Source organism: Ipomoea nil, unplaced genomic scaffold, assembly GCF_001879475.1.
Source record: "Ipomoea nil cultivar Tokyo-kokei standard unplaced genomic scaffold, Asagao_1.1 scaffold2845, whole genome shotgun sequence".
Taxonomy (NCBI): Eukaryota; Viridiplantae; Streptophyta; class Magnoliopsida; order Solanales; family Convolvulaceae; genus Ipomoea; species Ipomoea nil.
In genome coordinates, this window is record NW_017619273.1 from 4,871,246 (window position 1) to 4,889,972 (window position 18,727).

An 18,727-nucleotide genomic window follows, 5' to 3' on the forward strand; every position below is an offset into this window, starting at 1 on the left:
AACCAAATACATTTGAAAACATCCAAAATATTCTCATAATAACATTTTAGACTAAATTTAATCAGTTTTAAAAAGTTGAAAGGCAAAAAGTAATCACATTAATAATAATTGATAATTTCCAACTACTCGTTACCATTCCAAATAGGTGGTCATAGGTTCAAACCCCAATGTTAAGAATAGATTTTTTGGGCTGAAAATGTTTGAGAAAGCATAAAACAAATACTACATTGTAAAAAATTATGAGTATTTCAAAAATAAAAATAAAAAAAATTGATGATTAAAAGTGAAATACCGCTATAATTTGGAGACTAAAAATGACATTAATTTCATAGGGAATTGACACCAATGTGTTTAGTGTTGGGTACAATACGATCACGTATGGTACTATGAAAATAAGTGCTAACAGTATTCAGTACAACCCAAATAGTTTATATAATTGTGTTGGATAAAAAAATATACTAAAGTCAATTGACATCTTAAAAATTGATTAATTATATTCCATAATAATATAAGTAGTAAAAAGATTAAAATAGTAAAAATAGTTGCACCATACAAGAGAGGAATTGAAGAAGTATTATGAGTTATGAGTGGGATGTAAGACCAAGAAGGGGGCCCTCTCAAGTCTCTTCAAACAGATACAGACAAACCTCCCCTCTGGCCCCCTTATGCCTCTAACACAAACACAAACACAAACACTAATGCTTTCTTGTTGCATTGCAAGCTAGAAAGAATTTGTACATTTTGTCAACAACCCAAAATCCAACACATGATAGCCTGGTTTTTATACCTCATCAAATAATGCCCTCTCACATGGAGGAGCACTTGAGTTAGCAAAAGAATTTTGTACAAATCCCAACCAAATTCACCCCTCACCCATATAAATTTTGGGTGTAACTAGAATTTTCATCATCCGACACAGTGACTAATTCTCTGGTCTTCTCTTAGCTGAATTGTAGGCACCTCGATCTACTGGATGTAGGAGATTTAAGGCTGATCTATGCCCAAAGTCAAGGATCAAACTCTTGACGTTAGTTAAGAATGAATGAGTCTTTTTTACTCAATCACTGCACATTCCGGGTAATTGGTCGAAGTTTATACAGTCCCGTGACATAAATAGTTTTTATTATAATAAGTCTCCATTTAACCCGATGTCTCATATATATGTACCAATGCACCCAAGTCTTGCTCTAGCTCAAATGACTAATTCATTTGGGGTAGGTAATATTTTTATGTTTTATATATTCTTGATATGAAGTCTCTATATATCAAGGTAGAAGCTAATATAAGTTGATGAAGAAGATGATGGAAATGGAGTCCAGAAAGCCATTCAATTCTCTTTCTGAGTCAATTCATTCACTCCTGGGATTGAAGACGGACCTGAACGGCAACTGGGTTGACTCAGTTTGTAACATAATCAAAAGCCTTCCACCGCCGCCGTCCGATCAAAGGTCGCCGCCGTCAGATGAGGAAGGAGAAGACACTGCAACTGCCATTTCAAAGATTCAGAGTATGTATATATAAATAATGTTTTGTATCTTTTTTTTTTTTTTTTTTTTGTTTAAGTTGGAATAATTGAATATATATGTTTTTGTTCCCTAAATTCCTTTCAATTCTGGGTTTGATTCACAGATGAACTTCACAGTTTGACTGCAAAAATTCAGCTGCTAAATTTCCAGAGAAGACAGGTTCTCAATGAACTTCTGGATTTGAAAGGTATGTTATAATGTTGATTTCAATTAGATTATAAATAGTCCATTAACTATTGATCTTTATCAGTTTTGATTATCGATTTTTAATTTGAACATAAATAATCTATTAACTATTCATTTTCGTTCTAAATTTGGTCGTTCAGCTAAATATTTATTTAGTAAATATTAAATTTAAGGTAATAATATAAAACTTTGGTTCTTCTCATTCTCGTTAGTGATGAACTCATTGTATTAAGTTTATAAACTCAATTTGTTCATCTCAACAATAAATCAATTTTTTACATTATTACCCTTGTATTTAATATTTACTAAATGGATATCTAATTTGAAAATCAAATTTAGAATAAAATCAATAATCAATTTATGATCAAAATTAAAAGTGATAAAAATTCATAAATTTCATTAGTCAAAAGATGATTCATAAAATTAACTCTTATAATGTTTTGTCAATTCAACCACTCACCAAACATTATCAACTTAATAATAATAATAATAAAATTGAACCTTCTTTTTTTAAAAAAATAAAAAAAAATTGAACCTTAAACCTGAAAGTCTTCCATTGTCAAGTTCTTACCGCCTAATGGATGAGAACCAAAAATAAAAATTTGCTAACTGAGATTGAGATTTACTTAACCTGATCTTTACACCACTGAACTATTCGGCCTATTCCCAAGGGCATTTAGACCTGACTTATAAAATTACATTAAACCTAGTTTTTGTCGGTGAAAGGTATGTAACATTAAAAGAAACGTAATAACATTTTTGCAAAACTGGTTTTGTTGTTTATAAGGAATCTCAAAAGATGTTGTACAACGTAAGTGTCGTATTCCTCTAAGGATAAAACTATGCGAAATCTTATAGAATTACGATACCGCAACAAAAATATCTAAATGTACAGACATTTGGCATTGAATTTGTGATGTATTATGTGGTAAAGATTGTGATTTTTTATTTTTTTATTTTTTATTTTTTATTTTTTAAAGATTGTGAATTTTATTGACAGGAAATATTCGTGTGTTTTGTCGGGTGAGACCCATCGGAGAAGATATTAATGGCAGCCAAAAAAGGGTTGTAAATTGTGGTTCAAATCAGGTTCACGTCAATTTTGCTGAAAATAAGTCTAGATTTTATACATTTGACAAGGTTTTCCAACCCACTTCGTCACAAGGTACCCTTCTCTCCTTGTTTTATTTATTTACGGAAAATTTACGTTTATGGCCCTACAATTGATGTTGGTTATACCATTTCATCCCCAAAAAAAATTGTGTTAGAGTGTCTTAACGCATTTTTGTCCATGAAACGAGGTCAGATCAAGATGAAATGTAATACTTATACTAGCAAATGTAATACTAAATTAGGAATACAACGTTTATTACTTATATGGAAAAATGTAATACTTTTACATTTTTATGTAAAGTTATTACATTTTCCTTTATAAGTACAACATTACTTATAAGGCAAAAAATATCATACTTTTACATCAAAATATAAAAGCATTACATTTGTCATCAAAAGTAACAACCATTTTATTCATGATTTAGTATTACATTTGTTAGTATAATTGTATGTCTGTATAAGTATTACATTTGTATATTGACTCGACATGATCAGATCCATCTCATGAAAAATGATTCGCAAAACTGTCTCACACAAGTGTAATCCTTTAAGCCTTATTAATTTGTAAATTTCAATCCCTTAATTGTTATAAACGTTGTCAATTTGATCTCTTGATACTTAAACTTTCATTCAATTTAAAGTTCTGCTTGGATTTTTTTTTTCTTTGGAATTTCACACTCAACTTTCAATTTCCCTCCACAAGTTAACCCATATACCCTATTAACATTAATTATTGAGGAACCAATTTGATTGTATTTGGAACGATTGAATGATTGAATTTTTAAAAATTGACAATGAAAAAACTAAATTGTATGAGTAACAACTAAAGACCAAAAATATAATTTTCTCTTTATTTTTAGTTATCATTATCTTTAATAGAGGATTTTTTTGTAACGTCTCTTTAATAAAATAAATTACTGTGTCTAATTTTTAAATATATAAAATTTATTTACTAACACTAACTATTCTTTTTAAAAAAATAAATTATAAATAATTTGATTCAACTTTTAAATTATTAAGTTAAACAAAACTTGTTAAACATATAAAAGGTAAACTATTGAAATTGTGTTGGATTTTATTAATATTAAATTATAAATTAGATTAGATTAATATCTATTTTCTGAAGTTAAAATATTGGTTTATTGTGCCACTTAACAGGTGAAGTATTTTCCGAAGTTGAACCAATTATCAAGTCCGCTTTAGATGGTTATAATGCGTGTATATTTGCTTATGGACAAACTGGCACTGGGAAGACTTTTACCATGGTAAAATGTATAAAATACTCTTTATACACATATATACATACAATTTGTGAAATATACAGTATACATAAAAGAATCTTTTTTTTTTTTTTTTTGAAATTTTATAGGAACCATTCTATTTAGTAAAGTCACTTCACTACTAACAAGAGGTATAGTTTCATCAAATACAACTTATGATGATGCGTACGGCACCATTAGACATTGAGACCCTTGCAAAGGGTGATTACAACTAAATTAAAAAATTTTAATCCTTGTTCAAAAAAAAAAATAAATTAATCCAATTTGAACTAAATATTTATAAAAAATTTCATAACACCAAAAAGGCACCATACCTTTTTAAAATAGTAATAATATTTAAAAAAAAATTACGATGTCAATTAATACCAATGCCACTTACACACCTGATACAACCCAAAAGCTTTGAGGGTTGTATTAGTGCAATTGGGTCATTGTCCCACAATGTACACAATGCACTCTTTACAAATTTCAATGCTCATGTTTTAAAGAATGTGTTTGAAAACTAGGAAAATGACTTTGAAAAATGAATCATTTTTCTGAAAATAATTTCATTTTCAGTGATTGGTTGTATTCTGAAAAGCCGTCTTGGTGTGTTTAGTTCATTTTCTGAAAAATGAGTAGAATTATATATAATTAAACATTTTAATTATTTTATTTAAAATATAAAAATATTTATAATAATATTAAGAATAAAGTTATTTATTAAAAATTAATTTTAAAAAAAAAAACTATGGTTTCCCGCAGAAACCAGTGACTGAAACCAAAACTCGATTTGGTTTCTGCCGGTAACCAAGATTTGAAAAGATTGTGAACGTCGACTTGGTCTGTGAAAATGAATTCCACCAAATTTTGGCGGAAGTCATTTTCCTCCAAAATAGCCATATTTTTCAGAGCCAATGGAAAATGATTTTCATTAACTTGATTTTTTAAGCACATCCAAACACTGGAAACTCATAAAATGATTTCTAAAAATCATTTTCTAGGTTTCCAAACACAACCTAAATATATCCAATGCAATTAACAACTTAAAATATTTCAGTATTTTATAAATAAAATAATAATCCTTTACAAAAAAAAAAATAATAAAAATAAAAATAAAAAAATGTCACTACTTTCTATTCTATTTATAGCAATAAGCACAATGCCTTTTTTGGCATTGTAAAATTTTGCAAGTGTTATGCTTCCTTTAAGTCCAAACTATATATTTATGTTCTAGCTAAATAGTCTAATATTCATCACATTTAAACTAAAATATTCTCACTAGATGTGCTCTCATAGTAAACTAACTACATAATCTTGAGTTAACAAGTGTCAACTTGTAAACTAAGATTCTTTAAAGACACTAACTAGTACTGGTACATAACCAAGATGTGTAAAATACACACACATGTTTTATTAGTTCCACTTTGCAAGCTTGTGTTTTCTGAACATATATATACACAATAGGAGGGCAGTGAAGACTTGCCAGGAGTTGTACCCCGGGCAATACAGGCACTATTTGAGCAAGGAGCAGAGAGTAACCATACAGTTCTCTTCAAATTCAGCATGCTTGAAATATACATGGGTTATCTCAAAGATCTTCTCATCCCTCACAATTCTAGGGCAACAAATGACATACCACCTTGGTAAGTTATTAACAAAGCTGCTATATATGCTTCTTGGAATCTATCTTGGGAGAGGAGTTTTGGGTAGGGGGGAGGGGCGGGGGGGACCTGGAGGTGTCAAGGGAAAAAGCCTAATGAGAGAATGCCTTAGACTTGTCTATTGAAATCTTGCAATTTAATAAAAATGGCAGTTTTGGTCATACAGTCATGGGTATAATGGATACAATGGATTTCACCACTCAATTATTGGTGTCTCTAAAGAACACCGGAATGGTGTTTTTGATCCTCTAAATGAGTAATCCAGAGTAGAATTAGAGTGGTGACGTGACACAAGATTAATGGCTAGTAGAAGAGTGTTTGGACGAGGCTACAAACTGTTAGTTTTTCTACATACTTATTTGATACTTAGGCACCAAAACACCACTTTGGTGTTAACCAGGACACCTAAAATAGAGGTGCCAACAATAGAAGGATGGAATCTGCTATACCCTCATTGAGCAATCAAAAGTGTCGTTTTTCCTTTAAAAAAAAAAACTCATGACAATGCAAAAGAAACCCTGTCTCTCAGGAAGGGCTTTGGCAGTGTGGAGGACAAGATGACTGGTGGGAGAAATTCCTAGATACACTTGTATATTGAACTCTGGCAATTTGGGATTCCAAAGAACAAAACACAAGATTTCAATCCATTAGTGTGTGCAAATTGGGTAGAACAAGTCTAAATAGGAATTTCTCAACAAACATACCGTGCAGTTTCCACCCTCCATTTATTTGAGAATGAATCTGTGACCTGGGTTGATAACTGTACAAAATATTGTCTGTGCAGCCTTTCAATTCAAACACATTCAAGTGGAGACATTGAAATTGAAAACCTGGTGAGCATCCAAGTAAACGACCTTAACCAAGCAATGAGATTGTATTCAATAGGCTGCTGTTTAAGATCCACTGCTTCCACAAATTCAAATCGAACTTCAAGCAGATCACACTGGTACTTAATTTGATAGGCATACCAAGATTATTGAGATTAGATAAATTCTACTAAATTTATCACTTACCATATCCATAATCTGCTCAATACAGCTTGATACGCATATCCATATCTTGCTCTGGTGCCACTGCCACTGAGCGCAGAAGGGAGACAAACAAACTGTGGATGATTGATCTTGGGGGAAGTGAACGAGTGCTAAAAACAAAGGCATGGGGAAGAAGATTCGAAGAAGGAAAGGCAATTAACCTCTCTCTTTCTGCCCTAGGAGATGTCATCCATGCCCTCCAGACACGTCAGCGTCACATTCCTTACAGGTAAATAAAGGAAATACTTGTTAGATATATAATATTGTAATTAGTAATCTAAAATCTTCATAATGTAACAAAGAAAAGTCGAGAAGACATTCATAGAGGATAAATGATATGCTTGCATGTATTGGTTAAGAAGAAATAATGATCACGACTTTACTATAAAATCTAATGACTCCTAATCAAAGCTTTTATTCTTGACAGGAATAGCAAGTTGACACAAGTTCTTAAAGATTCCCTAGGTAATATGCAGATGCATCTTCATTGTAATGTACAAGTTGTTCACTACAGAACAAGAAAAAGGAACCAAAATGTGTTTTTCTGTTTCAGGTTTTCAATACATTTTGGACTGCATCCAAAACCTTATGATAAAACCATACACAAAACTGTTAGGCTATAGAAAAGAGGAAAAGAAGAGGCAGTATCTATGTTGTTAGAAGCTAATAACCTCATGTCAACATGAACATTCTTTGAAAACTCTCACGGAATATCTGGAAGAGAACATAGTAAAATAACAGAGAAACAAACAATTGATCATCTGTCAGACTCAGAAAAGGGAACAAATTGATTGAAATTGATTATCAGACATAGAAATAGATTGATGAATCACACAATAATGTCCAAATATATATCACAACCTTGTAAAATAGACATAGAAGCAATATAAATATAGAACCCTTACATTACCAAAGGTCCAAAACCCTAAACGGCATATATAAGCCCCTAGCTTACTCTAGGGATTATACATATCCTAAGAATATGAAATACATTCCAGTAACCATCTACTTGAAAGATACTAAACAGTAAATACTGCTTAACTACTACATACAGATTCAGTTACAAGAGTGAACAGAAAGATCGGTTCACTTCTGCATTAACGTTTTCTGATAGCATAATATTCAGCATCCAAATAGCGCCTATAATCCTCCTGGATCTATTTTAGGTGAATAATTCTCTTCATGTCTATGGTCTAACTCTTCTCATTGTTTTTAGCTTCTAATCTTCTTTGAAGAAAACCAATATAATATGCTCTTTGCTAACTGAAATACTTTAGTACCAACCGACATCTAGGGAATAGTTTATTAGAAATAGGAATTAGCAATACAGCTAGCACATATTCAAAATTCATATTCTCATTATTTCACACTTCATGCTAACAACTAACAAGGTTGTTCTTTTCCTTCATACCCAGGTGAAGATTCAAAAACACTAATGCTTGTCCATGTCAGTCCAAGAGAAGAAGATTTGTGTGAGACAATATGCTCTTTAAGTTTTGCAACACGAGTGAAGAGCATTCACCTAGGAAATGAGGAATCAACTGTAAGTAAATACAAAATGCTCAGTTTTTAAAATAACTATACATGTTCTGGTTCTCAAAACAACTGAATGAACTGATACATGGTCATACTTAAATCCCATTATATGACATCACCAATTCAAAACACATTTGACTGCACAAAAGGGTAGGGAAATCACTAAGTCTATGTAGCATTGTTCCAGGGCAAGAGGGTCATTAGTACTTATGCATAACATTATTGATTCACTGCTTTATGAATGGCAATAAGTCTCCTCAATTGAAATTTATCTTGCTTACTTCAAATAGTTCCTCTCACTGTTAAAAAGCCAGTGTATGAACAACAAAGACTATTTTATTCTCAGCTCAACTAAAAGTATTTTCACTCTTTCTCCAGTCAGTTGTATCTAATGTCATACTCAAGGTTAAGCCACAAGTTATGAAGTTAACATATCTTTACCTTGTTTTTTATTTTCTCCTTTACTCTCCCCCATTGAAAGTAAAGGGTTTTTCTTTTTCAATGCAAGTGTCAGTAATCTTCTATAACATATCCAGACATTTCAATCCATCTCCTCCTCATTTTTCTTCAAAATACAAATGTTGTTTAACCAATTGCTAAATTATTTTAATTCTTTTTAACTTCAATGCATATCTCTTAGCATTTTAATTTCACTGGCCTGTGAAATGGAATAGGATCGTGTTTGATAGTTGGCAGCTTGCAAAACACTTTGTTGGAAATTCATACTATACAAGGTCTATAGAACATTTACTCATTTGATCTCAAAATAGAACAAGAAATCAAATAAAAGACTAGCTGGAAACAAATCATACTTAATAAGAAAACAGCATTTTAAGCAGAGTTACATGGGATCATCCACTTACTTGCAAACAGAAGTTATCCTAGATGTTTGTATAGTTTCATTACTTCAGTTGGGCATTGATCTTACACACACATAGTTTGAAGCAGAATATCAATGATTGATGCATAAAAAGTCTTGTGAACAGATTTTGGTGTCCAACATGTGCAGGATCTAGATTCTAACTCCATCTCATTTTGCCCATATGCAAAGAACTGCTTTTTGTAGCAAGAAAGTTTCCCCGGTTCTTACAGCAATGGTATGGTGTGTCAAACTGCAGGAAGCACGAGGTGTAAAAGAAATTGCAATACATAGTTTGCAGCAGAAGATGATGCAAATTGAAGATACACGCAATGACATTGGAGGAAAAATAAAAAATCTAAATGAAAAACTAGGAAACCTTTCAGGGATATCACCCTCTTCAAGTGAACAACTTAATGCCTCAGACACACTCAATGATGGGCCACAATCTGCCACAGAAAATGTAAAGACAACAGTGCCATTATCAAACTTACCAAGATTCATGAGACCTACCGTTTGCAGTAGAAAAAAATCGGGCAAAAATGCTGTAGAATATCAAGCTCCAAGAGTTAAGGCCTCAATTCCTCCAAGAAGTAGAAAAACATCATCTCATCGTGCTGAGTCTGTAGCATTTCCAATACAAGGTGGATCAGTATACACTTCAGAGAGCAGTATTTCAAGAACTAGCCGCTTTCTTGATTTGAACATGAAGTTCAGTGCAGAGAGTGAACCAGAATACAGCAAAGATGCATCTGATTCAGATAACAAAACGGTTGTTCTTGCAGAACGAGAAGAACCAGAAAGAGACTCTAAAAATCACAAGTTCAAAAACAGCCATAGGGTTGAAGATCAGGTGAATAGAAGAATAAATAACTTACATACATGGAACCACTCAAAGGTTGATAATTGGCTTCAGCTACATAAATATACACCAAACAATACAAGTTCCACTCATCGGAACAAAAAAGTTCTTGCGATACCCATTCCAGAGAAGAAAAGCAAGGGTAGATGCAGAATTCCAAAGGAACCATGTAACGAAGAAGTTCAAGGTCAAAAGTTCAGAAGGCGAAATATCAAGCACCTTGAAGTAGAAGTAGTGGTTGATGCAAAGGTGGAAATGGAAACTACCTCTGATGCAAAGTTGGTTGTGGAAACTGTCTCAGAAGCAGAGGGTACTGTAACTTCAGTGGTGTTGATGGACTTCTCAGATAACATTGCTGATACCACATCTAGCAATACAAATGAGAAACCAACTAAAGAACAAGCCAAGGTGTATGCTTTCTTAACAGATCAGTGTACATACAGCAACTCTACTGCATCCGCTGATTTGGAGGGTTCTAAAATGACTGCAGAAGAAATTGTATGTAAAGAAAGACATTCAGAGTCATTCACATTGAAAAGTGGGAAAAGCAACTTCCCAACATGCAAGATTCTCACTGAAAATCCATATATATTAACTTCATCAGAAGAAAAACATCAATGCCAAGCTGTGCCGACTGAAGCTGTAGAACATAATGACAAGGAAAATGCAAATGCCCCTGCTCATTCTCTATGTGATTTCCAAAGTAATGATGCTAATCAAAAGGATATGCTTGGTTCTGTATTACCAAAAAACAGAAAATATGCAGGTAAACCACTTTTATCTTCTGTGTCCTATTTATGTCTTCTCTCTGGATATAATTTTGCTTTTACTGCATATTCCACAGGATTATGCACCACATTGAAACAGAATATCCAAGTTTTACTTGTAAGTGTTCTTGTACTACTGGGATTCCAAAGTTTAGGCCTTGGGCATGACTTCTTCCAAGCTTTGACACTTTAGTCTGACCAGTTGATAACACAGTTAGCACCTGGTGATGGGTTTGGCTTTGCACCTCTACAAGTACCTACTATCAAAGTTGTTGCATTAAAGAATACTAGGAAATACACTATTGTGAATGAAAGAAGTCTGCATTTGAATGCCATGCAAGACCTAGATTATGATGTCAGTACGGACAAGAGCCTTTCCTATTCAAATGAATGAGAATTCTTCAAAGACATGAAAATGGCTCAATATCAAGAATTCAGGCAGGGAGCATTTCGCGTCTTGTTTATAGAAGTCAGAAGTTCTCCAATTTTGTATAGCAGGCCAACTGATGTCACTGAAGCAATGTTGAACTCTCTTTTATGTTCAAGAGAATCTGTATAGCTGTCCTTGGCCCGGAAAGTAAGAGTATCCTTGAGGTATTTATGAATCTGTAAATTTTGGAGATAAATGAGTTTTTACTTCCAATACTGGCAACTCTTGTGTACAATGTACAATAGAAATAGAAACCATGTATAGGAAACTCTTGTACAATGTAAAAGGAAGATAACTAATGAACCATCATTCACAGCATATTTATGTAGAACACTATACATGAAGTGCATAAAAAATTATTTCCAGCATTAAAAGTGCTACATCTAGATATTGCTCACCAGAAATAGGTGGAACCATGTGCAATCAATCAACCAGTTCACCAAATGCTCTAATAAAATCCTGTCTCAGTTAAAAAAACATTATTAACAAACATGAAACAAGTAAACAACATTGCTTAAGGCAGAAGATTAGGAAGGTGACATAAGTGAAAAGCACATATTTTTCATATAGTAATCCATATTAAAGAGATTTGAGACATTCTGTTCACTACCATATGCAGTGATATTTAGTTGCATACCATGTACAAAAACACCTAGCTACATCTTTAGATATCAATGCATTAGCTTGTACCTTAATTTGATGGATTATCTCTTTGCTTTTTCTTCTCAAAAAAGGTTGAAGCCCATTCTGCTGGGGTTTGCAATGATTTGTCTCCAGTTTCATAGGAGGAGGATATCATGTTACACAGAAACAGAATCAAGCAGATGGTCATAATCCCAAACGGTGTGCCTTGACATCTTCAAGTGTTCATTTAACTGCAGCAGAGTTCTGTATATCCCCTCAAGCTGAGGGTGCGACCTATCCTCTGAATTGAAGTCATAAGCTCTGTTTTCCACCTCAATAGAGCTATGACCTGGCTTCTTTCTAACACCAATATCCCGCATGACTATCCTTGATGCCCTAGCTTCATCCCACCTACCAAGAGAAGCATATATGCTAGACAGAAGTGAATAATTGCCACTATTATGAGGTTCCACTTTGAGTAGGTGCTGAAGAGCTCGCTCCCCAAGTCCAACATTGGCTTGGTTCCTAGATGCAGCAAGCAGTGATCCCCATATAGCTGCATTTGCTTCGAATGGCATTCTTTTACTTAGGTCTTCAGCCTCTTGAAGGCGACCAGAACGCCCTAAAAGATCAATTATGCAGCCATAGTGTTTAATGTTGGGTCTAATCCCATACCTTTCTTCCATTGTATAGAAATACCAGCGACCCAACTCAACAAAACCCGCATGGCTGCAGGCAGAGAGTACAGCTATTAAAGTCACATCATTAGGCTTAATTCCAGCCCCTTCCATACGAGAAAACATGTCAAGAGCTTCTCTTCCAAGGCCATTAGTAGCCAAGCCAGAGATCAACGTTGACCAAGTTACCACATTTTTGTTTGTCATACTCTCGAAAAGTTGCATAGCCTTCTGTATGCTCCCTGATTTAGCATACATATCAATTAGTGCATTGTTAAGACTTATAGTTCTCTGCAATTGATGTTTCTCAACATAAGTGTGGATCCACTCACCCAACTCAAGGTCACCCAAATTTGAACAAGCCGAAAGTGCAGCCAACATGGCTACCTCATCAGGCTTGACTCCACTTGAATCAGCCATCATTCTCCGAAAAACAGCAATAGCATCATGAGACAGATTTCCCTGAGCATAACCAGCTATGATAGTAGTCCAAGAAACAACATTTCTCCTGGGCATACGCTCGAACAAGTCAACTGCACTACCCATATCACCAGCCTTGGCGTAGCCAGCTATTATGGCATTCCACAGCGCCACATCCCTATGCAGCATTTCATCAAACACCTTTCGTGCATCGGAAACAAGCCCGCAAGCAGAGTACATACGGACGAGCGACACCGCCACGTGGACGTCATTGTTCAATCCTGTCCTAACACCCTCGCAGTGAATCTGCCGGCCGGTGAATATCAATCCACAATCACCGATAACGGCATTCAACACAAACGGAATAGAGTAAGTATCGTGCTTCAAACCAATGACTCGAGCCCTTTTATAGAGGCTAATGGCCTGTTCAGACAAACGCGGCTGGCGAGCGAGAACGTCAATGGCGGTGTTGTATAGGTACATGTCCGGGTTGGGAGCGAAGAAGACTGAGAAATACACATAGTCGGAGAACCCAAGCGCGGAGAGAGTGGCGACGAATCGATTCAGAAGGATGTTATCGTGATCCAGAGCTCGGACGAGCATATAGCAGTGGGCTTGATGAATATGCTGTGCAGTGGAGCATTTCTTTAGCAGAACCTCAAAAGATTGGTCTACAGGCGGAAAGCCGCCGGCGTTTCCGTGGAGGTGTTTAAGATTTTTGAGTAGTGCCGGTGGGCAGATGCCAATTTTACGGCGGCTCAGCCGCGTAAGTAGCATTACCTTGGGTCGTTTTGCCGGCAGTGCAGAAGATTGGATGTGGATACGCAAATCACTAGTAAGTCGAAAGTTTGTAGTCCGATTTTCAGATATTTAGGCGAGATTTGATGGGTGAGAGCTGGTCTCAGCATTCAAATTTTGTCCGATTCTGAGGTGTGAGAATCAATTTGCATGCTTAAACACTCCAATTTCTCTTCCCAAGCAATTTGTCTCCCCAATGTGCTGAACAGTCCAATTTGTCAGCAAGATTCCCATGCAATTTCTGTTCTCAAGGTACTCATTTCGGACTCCACTCACAATTCACCCCAATAAATATCATTTCCCTTCCTCTTCACATACACTTTACAATTTAAGGCAGATTTGTTTTGTTCTCTCTTCAAATTTTCGGACGCCACTTCAAAGCTTCTTCCCAAGCCACTTCTTCCATTGAAGAATAAGTTTGGATCAACACTGCATCTTCTCTACACTTCTGCATCTTTGAGGTTAAAAAAAAATTATATTTCAGTTACTACAATTATTATTTCGTTATGTTGTTTTATTGTATATTATATCACATTGTAGCATTTTATTTCTTGTTTTAGTGGTTAAAAAATTATTTATATTTGAGGTAAAAAAAAAATTATATTGAAGAATATTAGTTTAGTCCGTTCATATTTTATACACCGCGTAATTTATTATTTTGTTATGTTGTTTTATTGTATATTATATCGCATTGTAGCATATTATTTATTGTTTTAGTGGTTAAATGAAGTTTAGGAAAATAAATTCGGACTTTGATGTTTGTAGTGTGTATAACATTTATTTAACAAAAAAAAATTGTATATAGCTACTGTAAAATGATGAACAGAAAGAGAGAACAAATGGGCGCACTTTGTTGTGAATGTAAACTGTACAAGTATAGCAAATTAGCAGGAGACAAATATAAGGCTATCCTCATCTTTAAAATTTTATTTTTTTTCAAAGTACATTTATTAATTATATAACTACTGTTGACATATATTTTTGGTCGTTATTTTTTTTAAAAGAGGTGTATATATTTTGTTGTTGTTAAAAAAAAAACGAAAAGAGAGAACTGAGTGTGCTAAAAAATTTGTGTCATTCACTTAATTTGTAATACGGAGCATTTTGGTCCGATTTATACAAAATAATTGTGTGAAATTCGGACCAAAATGGTCCGAGTTTTTGCTTAAAAAAAAAAAAAAAATAGTTAGAGAAGTTACATATATTTTGAGTTGTTTTACACTATATATTTGATTACACTGCGTATAGTTTGAGTTGTTTTACACTGCGTATGTAAAAAAATAAAATTTATATTTTAGGTAAAAAAAAAAACAAATTTATATTGAGAATATTATTTTAGTCAGTTCATATTTTATACTCTGCGTAATTTATTATTTCGTTATGTTGTTTTGTTGTAGATTATATCGCATTCTAGCATATTATTTCTTGTTTTAGTGGTAAAATGAAGTTTAGGAAAATAAATTCGGACTTTGATATATGTAGTGTTTATAACATTTATTTAACACACAAAAAATGTTGTATATAGCTACTGTAAAATGAACTCTTTAAACAGACACAACTATGAAATTATATGTAAGGGTTCGAGTTTTACAATTTTAAAAAAAATATGTAATTCGGAGCATTTTGGTCCGATTTATAAAAATTCTTTTGTGAAATTCGGACCAAAATGGTCCGAGTTTTGGCGTTAAAAAATTCATAATGCAGTTTACATATTTTTTATTATGCCTCGTACATATTTTATTTATGTACTTGAAATTTTTTATTTATGTACTGCCGTGTTGTTAATTGCGTAACTTGTTGTTCGAAGTTGTTATAATGTTTTTAATTTGTAAGTATTATGAATTGTTTTGATACAGGTATGGCAAATGACCGAGTGCATCCCGGGCCACTACAAGAGGGTTCGTTACCATTTCAAACCCGTCACCGTAGTAGAGCAATTTGGACGAATCCAACGTATGACTTTCAACTTAAAGCTGTTAAATACGATACATTGACTAGGTGTGCAGCCGTGAATGATGATAGAGTCAAAGCGTGGCTGCGAGTCGCTGGTTTGTATGGTGTTTCTCAGTTGCCCAAAATTCAGTTGGATCATGGGCTTATTACTGCCCTTTTAGAGCGATGGAGGCCGGAGGTCCACGCTTTCCACATGCCCTTCGGTGAGGTTGGAATAACACTTCAAGATGTTGAAGTGTTATTCGGCCTTAAGGTCGACGGACTTTTGGTGACGGGTGAGGATACAATTGGCACTCCGGAAGAAGTAAAGTTAATGTGCCATCAGCTGTTGGGATTTGTGCCTGTCGATAGGTTCCTGTCAACCACCATGATTCACAGGACAGCTGTCCCGGACGTTCAGGCTCTTCATGCGGACAGCACAGATGAACAAGTGTTGTTGGCAGCCCGACGTTTTATATATTATTTATTAAACGGTTTTTTATTTCCCGACGCAACCAAAGGGAAATATAAATTGTACTTGCTCCCGTACGTTAGTAATCTGTATATTTGTGGTGAATATTCTTGGGGTTCGGCTGTTCTGGGATGTCTTTACAGGGCGTTGTGTAGAGCTTCCGAAGCCGACAAACGTACAGTGTATGGGTGTCTTCTTCTAGTCCAGATTTGGGCATGGGAGAGGCGGCCTATGTTTCAGCCGAAAGGTGTATTGCCGCGCAACCAAATCGCTGACTACCCTATTGCATACAGGTAACGATCTCTAAATTGGATGCATCAATGTTTTAATATTGAAGTAGTAGTATTTATTTACTTTGACATTGTTGTAGGTGGGTTTGTCGGCATTCTTGGTTATCAGTGCCTACGCACACTGTCGTAGCCTATCGCGATCAATTAGATCGCGTAGCTGAACATAGAGTAAGTAATTTTATGAATATGAATACCTTTACATGGAATATTATTTTAGTCAATTCATAATTTATATTTTCTATGCAGTTTAATTTCACCCCTTACGATGACTATCTCGATGCCTTGCCCCCATATTGCACAGCGGGGAGGATTTTGTGGACTGCTCGTGTTCCGTTTATTTTTTACCACGTGGTGGAATATCTCCAGCCTGACCGGTTCTGCAGGCAATGACGCCCTCGGAATCTATGGTGTTGCCCTAAATACTGGTTACGTTTCCCAAAGTCAACAATATCACTTTCAAGTGAATCTAACGGAACGTACGTGTAACTGCGGCTTGTGGAACGTCAACGGCTTACCTTGTGCACATGTGATTGCAGCATGCAATTACCGAGGGCAAGGATTCGGCCCATTAGTGCCAGATGTTTACTCGGTTGAAAATTACAGGAACTGTTATGCTAGTAATTTTTACCCTGTAGACGAAAGAATTCAGTGTACCCGTCCAGTTACTTGCCTTCCACCGATTTCTGCTAGGCAACCAAATCAACGAGGCCAGCGCCGCACACGTAGGTATCCAAATGAAATGGACTTCGGTTCAAATCGAATTAGAAGATGTAGGTATTGTCGGAGGACAACTCATTCTTCCCCAAACTGTCCTACTTTGAATCATCAATAAAATAATGCTTTGTTTATATTTTTAATTATCCAATTTTTTTCATCTAAATTCAAATTATAATATCAAGTATAGACACATACTAAGCATGAACCTTCTTCGGCAAACAAATTTAATGAATACATTCGTCCGCATTTATTAAAAAAATAAAAAATAAATAAAATAAATTATATGAATACATTCGAACCTCAATGGTCCGAATGTATTTAAAAAAAAACAATAAAAAAAAATATAAAACGGACTCCTGAATATGGATTCTCTTTAATAAGAAAATCGGACTACACTACATTAATTTTCCTTCTCTGGAGTCCAACTATTCATTTACGCAGTTCTCGTAACTAGCAAACCTATTCTGACCTTTCGTGTTTATGATTCCATTACCTTCAAGCACAAAAGAATCCGCTACGAGAGTATGAGAAATCTCAAGCCTACTGAATTAACACTGTGTCTGCATTTTTACCTTCACCGGAGGCTTCACTTTTTTGTGTAATAAAACAAAAAGAGGGAGACAATTAAGTACGAGGCTTCCAAAAAAAAAAAAAAAAAAAAAGGTGATTGCTTATTTGCTAATTCTCTACCTTTTTTTAATTATGTATTTCGTATTTACTAACGGGGCGTTTGGTTGGAAGGAAGGAATTAAGGAGGAAAGGAATTGTAATTCGGTGGGAAAAAGAATAAGGTAGGAATAAAGTAGGAATTACAATTACATTGTTTGGTAGGAATGAATAATGAAAATAGGGGAAGTGATATAAAGACTAAAATACCCTTTGTGTAATAATATTAATAATAACATTCAAGGACAAATATGACTTTTCTTTCCCTTTCCCTTTGGATGAATTCATTGAATTGCAATTCATGGGGGACCTATGAATTGCAATTCAATGAATTGATGGAATTGCAATTCCCTCCAACCAAATAATGTAGTTTATCATTTCATTGAATTGCAATTCATGTCAACCAAACACCCCCTAAAGGTTTAAAAGAAGGCAATGACTCTTTTTGGTAACGAGTTAATACTCAATATAGTCCTCGGTTATTTTATTTAATTTAGTCCTAAATAATTTTTTTGTGTTTAAATTAGTGCTCGATTTTGATTATTTTACATAATTTAGTTATTTATTAAAAATTATGTTAGTTAACTGTTAGAAATATGGGTCCAAATGATAATTTCCCATCCTTCATCCCATTTGGGGTGATTCCTTCTTCTTCCCCTTATTAAAATCCACACAGAAATGCAAATCTCCGTACCCAAATCAACTTCAACCACGCAAAAATAAATATTTGCCTAACATTCCTTCCTTAAGGGGTTGAAGTTGATTTGGGTACGAAAATATACATTTCTGCGTGGATCTTAATAAGAGGAAGAAGAATGAATCATCCCAAATGGGAAGAAGGATGAGAAATTACCACTATTACCCTATTTCTAATAGTCAACTAACATAATTTTGAACA

General features: G+C 34.4%; 2 protein-coding genes and 1 long non-coding RNA gene across 4 annotated transcripts; 2 read left to right on the plus strand and 1 right to left on the minus strand.

Moving 5' to 3' along the window:
• The first annotated feature begins 1,187 nt into the window (after positions 1–1,187).
• Positions 1,188–11,571, plus strand: LOC109160230 (kinesin-like protein KIN-14T). Its single transcript, XM_019308478.1, has 11 exons — positions 1,188–1,507; positions 1,630–1,713; positions 2,713–2,877; positions 3,984–4,090; positions 5,552–5,730; positions 6,533–6,694; positions 6,787–7,008; positions 7,207–7,244; positions 8,195–8,322; positions 9,434–10,802; positions 10,881–11,571. Exons 1-11 carry the CDS (start codon positions 1,291–1,293, stop codon positions 10,994–10,996), a joined length of 2,787 nt encoding a protein of 928 aa, XP_019164023.1. The 5' UTR covers positions 1,188–1,290; the 3' UTR covers positions 10,997–11,571.
• On the minus strand, positions 10,436–17,723 carry LOC109160232 (pentatricopeptide repeat-containing protein At5g56310). Of its 2 annotated transcripts, none has more exons than XM_019308480.1 (4): positions 17,657–17,723; positions 11,924–13,734; positions 11,632–11,692; positions 10,436–10,520 (listed from the first exon to the last, which is right to left on the minus strand). In XM_019308480.1, the coding sequence occupies exon 2, from the start codon at positions 13,729–13,731 to the stop codon at positions 12,034–12,036; it is 1,698 nt and encodes a 565-aa protein (XP_019164025.1). In that variant the 5' UTR covers positions 13,732–13,734; positions 17,657–17,723; the 3' UTR covers positions 10,436–10,520; positions 11,632–11,692; positions 11,924–12,033. The 2 variants fall into 2 exon arrangements, with proteins under 2 accessions (XP_019164025.1, XP_019164024.1); XM_019308479.1 differs by lacking the exon at positions 10,436–10,520 and adding an exon at positions 11,324–11,409.
• LOC109160233 lies at positions 16,162–17,082 on the plus strand. The gene is made up of 3 exons (XR_002050714.1): positions 16,162–16,449; positions 16,527–16,614; positions 16,693–17,082. It is a non-coding gene; the product is annotated as an uncharacterized LOC109160233 (long non-coding RNA).
• Positions 17,724–18,727: the final 1,004 nt, after the last annotated feature.